This window comes from Indicator indicator, chromosome 32 (genome assembly GCF_027791375.1).
Source record: "Indicator indicator isolate 239-I01 chromosome 32, UM_Iind_1.1, whole genome shotgun sequence".
NCBI classification, from domain to species: domain Eukaryota; kingdom Metazoa; phylum Chordata; class Aves; order Piciformes; family Indicatoridae; genus Indicator; species Indicator indicator.
In genome coordinates, this window is record NC_072041.1 from 1,517,984 (window position 1) to 1,528,662 (window position 10,679).

Consider the following 10,679-nt stretch of genomic DNA (forward strand, 5'->3'; position numbering starts at 1 on the left):
TGCACTGACACCTCCCTGTCAACTGCCCATTAAACTCGGGCTTCACTTCAAGGTTTCCATGTCAGAAACTGTCTTTGGCTTTCTTCCCTCACTGCACATTTCCCTCCATTTCCATTTCCAGGCTCCCAGCCATGCTCCCATGAACAAGAAGACCAAAGCCCCTCTGCCTTGGGCACTGCAGGTGAGATGCTCAGGTGGCAGGATGCAGCACAGCTGTTCTCAGGTAGCTTCTGGGTTATTTTCAGTGCTGCCTCAAGGACTCTATCTAGGCAGAGACTTTTCTCCTAAGATAAAACCAGAACTGACCTGAAGTGCCACACAGCTTCATTCTTTTTCTTGCCTTTACCATAAAAACACCAAAATTTGCTGAATTTTTATTGTCATTTTCATTCAAATCTCTGTTTTCCAGATAAGAAAACAGAGGGGGGATGACCTGATAAAGGTTACACAAGGAGGCAATTCTGTGGTGTCTGAGATCTCATGTTCAGCAAACTGGGACAGATCCAGTGTTCAGTGGTGCTCCCTGATCAGATGAGACCAGAACACACCAGGAATACCAGGCAAGGATCACAACTGAGCTCCTTGCTGAGGTCCAGAAATGTGCCTCAGCTACTAGATTTCATTCCTGACCTGCCTCTGGCTTCCCAAGGCACCTGGGTTGATTCTGAGTCTTACTCAACATTCTTGTAAATGTCTGTGAGGTAAAGAGTAGAAAAGTAAAAGAGAGCCACAGGGGTGACAGGCACAGGCCAGGTTCTGCTGGGAGGTGTGTGGCTGTCCTCAGTGAAGGCAATGGGAACCCTGGTGCCAGGGGCTGACAGCCCTCGGCGTGTGAGGAGGGAAACAGAGGTTACCCTTTCCTTTGGCTTCCCATCCCCTAGCTACTCACCCTGCCCCTCCAACACCCCACCAGCCTGCCTGCCAGCTCCCCAAGCATGCAAACAGACCTGTCACCTCACACTGGTGACAGAGCCAAAGCTCACCCATCAAACGTGCAGGGACTGCAGGGACAAGTGCAAACAGCCAGGCTGGCCAACGGGAGGCCAGCTGTGGAATGCCCTCTCCACCAGGAGCAGAGATGTTCCTGCTGCTGGTGATTTTGACCCTAACAGTGCTCCCCTTCTTTTCCTGCCTCCCCCCAGAAGCGTGTCTCCTCCACGCCACAAATGTGAGTGGCACATGCAGGGCCTCAGGAATGCAACTGATCCCAGACAACCAGCTGGAGGGTCAGTGTTTTCCCAGCTCCCTGGGCAGTCCTGAAGAGCCACGCTGCACACTCCACCAGCCAGCGTGGGCAGAAGGTTATTCTCTGCAGGGCATTTGCAATCAATGTACCATGCACTAATAGATGCTTCCCCTATTGTTCAGCTGCGTGCCTGGATTGGCTGCAGGGCTGTGGGAAACACCAGCAACCCCCAGACTCACAAATCTGCTGGAGCTCCCTGAGGTATAAATAGAGGCAGGAGGTGACAGCCAGAGCAGAGTCTTGCGCTCAACGTGGGGGTCTGTGCCCAAGGCTGAGAGCACTGAGAATGGCTCCCAGTAACACTCTCCTGATCCATATGGAAGAGAAACTACAGCCAAAAGAAAAAAACAAAGTAAGTAGAGCCCTTTGACAGGATTGGGAAGGCTGGCCTGTGCTCTGTGCCATGGGAAATAAAGGCTGCATGGAATAGATGAGATAAGGAGGGAGAAAGTGGGCTGGGGGGAGGTAAATAAGTGAGAGAGATAAAGGAGACTCCAAAGATTGTTAAAAATTACACTGGGCAGGGAACAGGGAGGCAGCACTGTAAAGCTCTGCTACCAAGAGAAAAGTGCCTCTGAATGTGTGTGTCAGGGCAGCAGGAGGGGAAACGGGGTCAGAAAATCCTCAGCAGTCTGCTCCATCTCTTGCAGCTGAGGAAGCCGGTGGTGGAGAAGATGCGCCGGGACCGCATCAACAGCAGCATCGAGCAGCTGAAACTGCTCCTGGAGAAGGAGTTCCAGAGGCACCAGCCCAACTCCAAGCTGGAGAAAGCAGACATCCTGGAAGTGGCTGTCAGCTACCTGAAGCAGCAGAGCCAGCTGCAGGACCAAAGTGAGTGCAGAGTTTGCATTGCTCACCACAAAGTCCACTCGCACAGGCTTCTGCCCCCTCAGCTATGCAGGGGCTGTAACACACCAGGTCAAGTCCCATGAGCAAGGCTCATGGACTCAGGCTCCTAAAAGAAGCTTCATGCATGAATCACTGAATCAGCACTGCCCTGAGTTTTGGTTATCATTCTAACCCTCTGCATTTGCTCCTCTCTCTTTTCCAGCATTCACTCCCAAGCATGCAGAGCAGGACTTCAACAGTGGCTACCTGCGGTGCCTCAGGGAGGCCATGCACTTTCTGTCCTACTGTGAGCCCAGGAAGGAGACTCAAGTGCAGCTCATCAAGCACTTCTGCAAAGCTCAGATGGGTGCAGACCTCACCTACTCTCCTGCTCTGCGCAGCTCACCTCTGTCCCCTGCTCCGTTTGCCAGAAAGCAACCTGCCCAGAAGACTGTGGCTGCTGCTCCTACCATCTGGAGGCCCTGGTAGACCTGCTGAACTTTGCTCTGCTCCTGTGTTTTGCTACAAAACCTAGAGGGGCCTGTGATTTCATGGCTCCTCTTTAAAGTAGGAAACATTGCTTTCCAAAAGTGGGATGGGGGGGGGGAATTGTTTTTCTGTCACAAGAAATGAGGGTGGCTGAGTAGTTTCCCTTCACAGTGAAGGACTGGGTGTGTATCTTGCAGCACATTTGCTGCTTTTATTGGTGGCTCCTGGCCAAAGAGAGGAGCAAGTTCTGCAGTAACTTAAAACAGCCAAATGCCCTTCGGTTTCCACCACACTTCTGCTTGGCAAGGCTGTCCAGTCTGTGGTTGTCAGTGGAAATCTTTCTGCTGCCTCCCTGGGTCACTGGTTCAAGTGCTCCATTGTCTCTAGACAATGTCTTGACCTTCCTAAAGAAGGAGCACTTTGAAGAATGTATTTTGTGTCATAAAGAGAGTCTTGAGCCTTTACCTTTTGAGTGAAATATGTTAAGAGATGCTGATTCTTCTGAAGGTCCTCTGCTATTTTTAGTTATTCCTTCTTACAGAAAGTTATGATGGTAACAGAGAGCTCTTGGGAAAACTCTCTCCGTGTCAGTGTGTGCTGCTCTCAGCTGAGGGGTAACTGATGCCTTTTGTAAAGGAAATATCTGGGATATATCTTAAGGGGGAGGAAGGGAGGCATTAAATACTCAATATGAATTCACTGAACATGCTAAAGAGCTTAAAAAGCTTTTATAAAGTTGTGATGTATTCATCCTGTGTGATGTTCAGCTTTGTGTGTCTCCACTGTACAATACAATAAAAATGTTTTTAGTCATAAAAATGGTCTTAGTCCTTAATCCTTTGGTTTGACATTATTCAAATGCCACTCTGGATTAAATGTGGCATGCAGACTCCTCCTGCAGAGGGGAAGCTTTCAGGAGATGTCCCATTCCTCAGCCCTTCACTCCAGTACACAGTTTATATTTGTGATATGCATTTGGCAGAACAGGATTTCAGACCCTGCAAAGCAGCAACCTCCCACACAGCTACACAGAGGGGATGCAGGAGGGGAAAAGGAAAAAGGGATTCAGAAGGTATTTTAATCATACAATGGTCTGGGTTGGAAGGGACCTCCAAAGGTCATCCAGTCCAACCCTCTCTGCAGTAAGCAGGGACATCCTCAATTAGCTCAGGCTGCCCAGAGCCCTGTTGAGCCTCACCTTGGGCAGGTGGGAAGAAAAGCTTGAGAAGGGGAACCTAAAGCCACCCTTGAGCACCTGAAATACCAACAGCCACTCCAAAACACAGCACTTCTCCAACAGCATTCACTCTCTCATCCTTAGAAGAGTTCCCATCCACTGCTCAGTGGGGACTGGTCACCCCCAAACTCCAGCTAGCACAGATAATCAGTTCCCCAAACTCCAGTCTAACCAGAGTTACAGACTGGTTTGGATATGTGACAGGGATCCCTCTCATTCTCCCAGCATGAACCACCACAGGTCACCAGCTCAGCTCTCCTCAGATTCCCTGGGAAAGCTGCCCTTGAAAAGCTTTATTCCTATAGATGCCTTACACAAAAGGAAACCCTGAAGATCTGATCTGGGCACATGGCTGCTTAGTTAAGCACAAAGCAAACTCAGCTCTGCTGGCAAGATCAAAGTGCATTCAAACCCTGCTAGCTGTCCCTGGCCAGTCCATACTTGATTTGTGATCAACCCCTCTGCTACACATATGGAATGGCCCAAAAAGCCAGGCAGCCAGGTCAGGAACATATTGTTGCACCTCACTACTGTGCTGTGGATCATCTGGGCTATTATCTGACCCTGAATGCAGGGCTGGTTGAGTGCTCTTCATCCCTCTGCCAATGCAATACAGGGTGGGGGTTTGGTTCTGCAGCTCCTCATGGGCTGACACAACACCACAGAGAGATTAGCTCTTCCTAACCAACTCCTAAATAATTCACAAGAGGTTATTATTAGATGTTGTGGTTGCTTAGTGATCTTGAAAAAAAATATCACTTCACCTTGCTGCGCTCAACTTGGTTTTGGCAGTTAGCAGAAGCTTCTGAATGCCAGCGAGATCCAAGCTGTTCCTCCATGCCTGTGCATTTTTAATTCAAGCCTAATTAAGGCAGTTTGTGGATAGGAAGTTTGGGGGAGTTCAGGCTCAGCCAAAGCAGACCCCAACCTGACTGTGCACCAGAGGGCATTGGGCACAGTCACACATGGCATGGAGGAGTCTGCTGCTGTTGTGTGGACAGGAATCTGCTGCAGGTAACTACCACCAAGTAAGCACAGCTGGCAGCATGGCTGCAGTTTGCTTAAAGCTGGCAGCACAAAGAGGAAAAGAAACCAAAGAGGAACTGCACAAACTGAAGCCTGCTGGATTTGAAGCCAGCCCCTCTGGTTCCTGGCTCACGCAGGAACAGGCTGGGAAAACAACTGTGCAAGAGTCAGGTGAGATCACAGGCTTCTGAGCCCAGAACTTCTGCCACCCACACTGGGCTAAACCTGGAGTGGCACAGCTACTGCCACTCCAAGCACAAGGTCTGAGTCTGCTTTATACCAAGGATGAGACCACCTTACTGCCTTGCTCCGGCCACGGTGCTTAGCTGTTAGTGTAAGTGAGATGCAGACCTGCTGCTTGCAGAATGGTCTAGCAGTAAGCGCCTCCTTCTTGGCCAGGGGGAAGAAGGCAAACCCCACCAGGAAGCCTCCCCTCACTCCAGGGGGTCTGATCCACGGCTGGTGCAAGTGCACTGCTTCTATTTTCCAGCTGCCAAAGGCTTGCCCCTCTGGGCTTTAGTTTACCAATTACTTGAGAGCCAAAAGGCAGCCCTCTGGTCTCACCAGCCTGAGCACAGCAAAGGTTATGTTTACAATTTATTAATTATTATCACTTCTAATAATTGAACACAAAGCTTCGTATGGCTCCTCTCTCCCCCGGGGTGACTCTCCCCTGCTCCCAACACATTCCCACCCTTAGGGAAGATGTTGTTTATTATGCTGATCCCACAGCCCAGGAACAGTCCCCTGACAAAGCCCCTATTAACCTCAGAGTGTGGGCCTGAGTTTCTCCGAGTTTCCCACACTTTCTTGCCCATTGATGACATTGAAAGGGAGCACAAAGGAAGCGTGCCTCACAACAGCCTGCATTAGTGCTGCTCTTTGGCTCTGCATTGTGGGGACCAGCAATTCCTGTCCCGATGGACCATCTGGAGAGCTATTTTCCCAAGCAGTACATTGATCCATCAGTATTATGCCAGAGCCCTTTTAAAACTTGGGAACGTTATGCTCTTTGACACTAAATAGGTGTCTTGAGAGGGGTTGTCAGAAAGATTTTAAACCATTTAGGGAAGGCACAAGGCTGGGGGGAGGGAGGGGAGGAAGAAAAAAAAATCGTAATTATTTCTTTAAAAACCCCTTCAGAGGCATTTGGGAGGCAGGCTGCCATGGATGTAGGAAATGCTCTCAACTAAAAATGCTTTAGAAATGATACAGAAAGGGAAGCTTTAGGCCATCAAGCTGTGTGCTCTAAGTGCAGCCCCAGGGCAGCACTGCCTTGAAATCTGTGTAACACACAGAGAAATTCTGGCTTCGTGGACTCTCCTGATGGGCCACCTTCCTTCAGACCTGTTGCTGCACTGCAATACACTGAGCTGGCCCCTCCATGGAAAGCTACCTATCAAAGGGCTAAGAAGGCTGCTAGCTGGTGTGACAATAGCAGCTCTGGGGGAAAGTGTGCAGGGTATCTGCACCTGGGCTGAAACCATCACTCACAAACCACAAGAAGAAAGCTCCATGGCCCAGTACCAGTTTCCTAGGCTTGTGGTCCTCCAGGTGCTTTGATTTATGGACTATGACGGACACAAGCCTATTATGATAGCCTTGGGCTTGGATGGTTGCTTATCTTTCCTGGCTCCTCTCTGGCTGCTCCTCAACTCAAAGCTATCTTTGGCACACAGACAGACCACATAGCTCAGGGTGAAGTGGTGATACCTGCAGTTGGAGGCAATCAACACAGTGGTTCTTGCCTTAGAAGCTACAGTTCCTGCCTGCCTGGAAGTACAGACGGTGACAACTCTTCACAGATTCCTGTTTCCCCTTACACACTTCACTATTCACACACCAAGTGAGAGCAGAGACTCCTCCTTGTTTTCATGTGTGATTTGGAAGACTGCGTCCTCCTGATGCAGCTCATGACTGTGATGTGACCTACAGAGAAACAAGGCCACAGAGCAAGCCAGCCTCAGTCCCCAGCAGAGCTGTCACCTCGCAGGAGAGGCTCCAGATTTCACACCGTCCTCCAAAGGCAGCAGCATTGTGCCACTGTTTACTCAGCTCCACGTGTTTGGCAGGTTTTGGCCATTTGTTTCTTTTAATCCTTCATTCCAAAACCAGGGAAACCCTGAGCCTCAGACAATCAATCTTTCATTCTGCCTCTGCAGTGAGAGTCAGAAGCACAAGCTCCTCCCATGGATATGAAGGACAGTGACAAGGGTTTGGATCGTTTCAGGCTCTTGCACTAACTGATGAATTCTTAAAAAGCTCCAACTGGGCAACCTGGTTTCAGACTTTTAACACTTTTCTGACTACAATCCTTGCAGAAAGCCCATGGCTGCACCCAGCTCCATAACAAATATATTCTAGGGACAGCCTTAGTCCAGATAATTTCTTGTTCTGAAGCATCTCCTTCTCTGAAGACTCAAAATCCATCTGGATGTCTTCCTGTGTGACCTGCTCTAGGTGATCCTGCCTTGGCAGGGGGGTTGGACTGGATGAGCTCTAAGGTCTTTTCCAGCCCCCAGCATTCTATAATTCTATGATCAGCTGGGAAATGTTGCTGCCACTAAGTTTTCAGGCCATAATCATCAAACTAAATAGGGTAGCAGTATACAGAGGGTAGAAGCAGCAGGCAGAGCAGGAACTGCAGCTTTCCTTTGCTATCTTTTCTCAACTGGCAGAGAGAAGGGGAGAGAAGCTGGGAGCTGGTGAGCCTAGGGGGTGTTGTTTGAGTGCTGGCTGAAGGCAGCATGCCTGGTTCACCATTCACATCAGATGGTGTGAGCCCAGAGCTCCCAGGATTTCCCACATCTCCCCCTTCACCCTGTTAAACTGTCGACAAAGGACGTGTGCCTCCGCGAGGCCTGAGAAGAAAGCTAACGCCTGCTGCACCATCTGCCCAGCTCTCCCAGGCTGGGATAATGCTTTAATCAGGGGGAGCTGCTTTAGCCCCTTGGAGCCCAGGGCCATTGTGCTGGGGATGGGATGGCCTTATTTAAAACCACTCATTTCATATTTCCAAGACTGAAAATTGGGTCAAATCTTCCCCCCCAGCTCTCTGTGCCCCCTGCTGCAAGCGTTCCCCTCCGCACGTGGTGCGTGGCAGGACCTGCTGTCCACTGCATCTCCTGGGACCCCTGAGAGGGAGGCACAAAGCCCTGTGCTTGACTTCAGGCTCCAGTGATGGCACAAGCACACACAGCCAGGGACTGCCCTGGCTGCCAGCAGTATTGCTGATCACAAGCTGACAAAATAATTCAGGGAGCTGATCCTGAATAGGAGTCATCCTCCCTGGTCAGTTATAGGTCTTTGATAACCAGCAATTAAAATTGTTCCACCCTAAGTGATCCCTGCTCACTGCAGAGGGGTTGGACTCGATGACCTTTAAAGGTCCCTTCCAACCCAAAACATTCTATGATCCATCTGAAGGTGAAATACCTTTGGGCTGGGAAGGCTGAAGATGAACATCACTGCCATGAGAAGCCAGGAAGCTGGAAGGAGCTTTGGAAGCTGCAGGTTAATGACTAGTTACAGGATCATCTCCTTTTATGCAACAGCCCTGTATCTGCTGTGTACAGACACAGGTTTCAGTCCTGGCTTAAGGTGAGGGATGCTGAGGGCAGGTGACACAGGCTGATTGTGAAATTAAAAGCTTCCTTCCTGGTTTTGAAAGGCAGATAGAGGAAACAGGGGTTTCATGACTATCATTGTAGTAAGGAACAGGTAACCAAACCCTGCTAGCAGCAGCCTGGGGTTACTCCCTGTTGTAACCTCTGAGCATGGAACATGCCTTAAGGAAAAAGATTATGCCCACACACAACTCCACTTAAATCCACAGAGCTCCACATATCCTGCAGCTGAAACAGATGCACCAGAGAGCACAAGTGGGCATCTGTCAATGCAAGGCCTCACATGCCTGACAGATCTTAAAAGTGCCTGGGTTTGAGTTGAATTGTGCTTGGAGCAGCAGCAGAGCTGGGAAGTAACCTGGAATAGCTTGAAATAGAACCTCAAACAGGCAGCTTGAATCCTGGAGTCTCTTCCCTCTCTTCACTGCAACACGTGGCACACACCCCAGACTGAGCAGAGCCACAGGCTCCCCCAGCATCTCTATTTACACTCCTCTTACAAGCAAATTCACAGACAAAAATTGACTTTTCACTGTATCTCAGTGGTCTGCAAATGGAAACATATTTAGGAGACTGAGGGCCAAGGGCAGAGTGAGGCATTCACAAAGTGGCATGAAATTAAACAGGACATGTTTGGGAAGGGCACCATAATCACTACATGTCACGGGCTGCAGTGGGAAAGCCCAGATTACCCAAACAAAAGCAAGGAAGAGCTCTGAATATAACTTATGAGGGGACTTTAAACAATGGAGAAGGAAATATTTCAAGCTAACACTCAGCACAAATTGGTTTTAGGCTTCTTCCCTCAATTTTACCCTCTAGTTGCCCAAAAATTATCTGGTACTGTATTCATCTAAGCACGGTTTAATGTCAATGAAAGGGTTTAGCGCCTCTAATTCTGCATCTTTGCCTTTTCAGCCTCTCCTCTGGTCGTGGGCACAGAGCATTATCTCTTCCAGGGATCAGTCTTCTGTGCTTAATTTCAGCACAGCCTGGGAAAAGGCAGCACATTGAGATGTCGAGGTCCCCAACATCAGGCAGGAGTTTGATGATAATGCGGCGAACGCTTTCCCACGTTCCTACCCCAGCGCCCTAATGCCAAGCCCTATTGTGTCCCACACTCCCCAGTCCACCTGCTCCTTTGGGAGCTGGGGTATTATCCCCAGGCAATTCACAGTCAATTTGCCATGCTGTAATAGATGCTTTCTCTATTGTCCCAGAGCACGCAGGGATTGGCTATCGACTGTGGGAAACTCCGAGTCGCTCAGGCTCCAGACATTTGTATGCAGCCAGGGCGTATAAATAGAGGCTCTCGCTGCTCACTTCTCCACCCGCGAACCAGCAGCTCCCAGCTGAAACCAGCACTCAGGATAATGGCACCCACTGCTCTCTCCCTGGAAGTCCTAACGCCCAAAGAGAAGAACAGAGTAAGTATCTGCTGAGAGTGAGGGCAAAGAGCCGGGAAGGGCTGAACCCCTTCAGCAGCAGGTGATAAAGAAGGGAAGGATTCAGGCTGGCTGCTAACTCTGCTCTCCCCACCTTCTGTTACAGCTCAGGAAACCTATTGTAGAGAAACTGCGCCGGGATCGGATTAACAGCAGCATCGAGCAGCTGAAGCTGCTCCTGGAGAAGGAGTTCCAGAGGCACCAGCCCAACTCCAAGCTGGAGAAAGCAGACATCCTGGAGATGACTGTCAGCTACCTGAAATACAGCCGAGGTGAGCACATCCCCAGCCATGCCTGCTGCCCCTACCTTTAGGCAAAGCTCCAGCCCAAGCCTCCCTGTGTAACCCTTCTCTCCTCTCTGCCCTTGCAGCTTTTGCAGCTTCTGCCAAAAGCCTGCAGCAGGATTACTGTGAAGGCTATGCCTGGTGCCTCAAGGAAGCTCTGCAGTTCCTGTCTCTGCATTCAGCAAGCACAGAAACCCGCATGAAGCTGATCTGCCATTTCCAGAGGTCACAAGCAGTGCCTAAGGACTCTGGCTCTACTTCTGCACCACCTTCCACCCACCAGCCCCCAGCAAAACAAGCAGCACTGAAACCTTCCTGCAGCCTCTGGAGGCCTTGGTAGGCCAAAGACCACTCACGTCTTTCCTGGACATTTGCTGTATTCCAGAGGAGATGGTGACTTGCTGTTCAAGTCCCCCCCACTCCTCTCATGAGTAGGGAAGAATCTTCTCCTTTTTTGCAGAGCATTACTATGCTCGGATGTCTGCTTCCCTTCTTCCA

At 50.0% G+C, this 10,679-nt stretch overlaps 2 protein-coding genes across 2 annotated transcripts; both read left to right on the forward strand.

The window, feature by feature from the left end:
- Positions 1-1,532: 1,532 nt before the first annotated feature.
- Positions 1,533-2,563, forward strand: LOC128977429 (transcription factor HES-5-like). Its single transcript, XM_054394966.1, has 3 exons — positions 1,533-1,598; positions 1,897-2,077; positions 2,298-2,563. Exons 1-3 carry the CDS (start codon positions 1,533-1,535, stop codon positions 2,561-2,563), a joined length of 513 nt encoding a protein of 170 aa, XP_054250941.1.
- Positions 2,564-9,825: 7,262 nt separating this feature from the next.
- LOC128977431 (transcription factor HES-5-like) lies at positions 9,826-10,521 on the forward strand. Its single transcript, XM_054394967.1, has 3 exons — positions 9,826-9,879; positions 10,004-10,169; positions 10,268-10,521. Exons 1-3 carry the CDS (start codon positions 9,826-9,828, stop codon positions 10,519-10,521), a joined length of 474 nt encoding a protein of 157 aa, XP_054250942.1.
- Positions 10,522-10,679: the final 158 nt, after the last annotated feature.

What these genes read in the sequence shown, in the direction of transcription:
- LOC128977429 (XM_054394966.1), top strand. Translation starts at nt 1,533, where the DNA reads ATGGCTCCCAGTAACACTCTCCTGATCCATATGGAAGAGAAACTACAG. An exon ending in AGCCAAAAGAAAAAAACAAA is followed by an intron (nt 1,599 to 1,896) that starts GTAAGTAGAGCC and finishes CATCTCTTGCAG; the next exon opens with CTGAGGAAGCCGGTGGTGGA. An exon ending in GAGCCAGCTGCAGGACCAAA is followed by an intron (nt 2,078 to 2,297) that starts GTGAGTGCAGAG and finishes TCTCTTTTCCAG; the next exon opens with CATTCACTCCCAAGCATGCA.
- LOC128977431 (XM_054394967.1), top strand. Translation starts at nt 9,826, where the DNA reads ATGGCACCCACTGCTCTCTCCCTGGAAGTCCTAACGCCCAAAGAGAAG. An exon ending in CGCCCAAAGAGAAGAACAGA is followed by an intron (nt 9,880 to 10,003) that starts GTAAGTATCTGC and finishes CTTCTGTTACAG; the next exon opens with CTCAGGAAACCTATTGTAGA. An exon ending in CTACCTGAAATACAGCCGAG is followed by an intron (nt 10,170 to 10,267) that starts GTGAGCACATCC and finishes CTGCCCTTGCAG; the next exon opens with CTTTTGCAGCTTCTGCCAAA.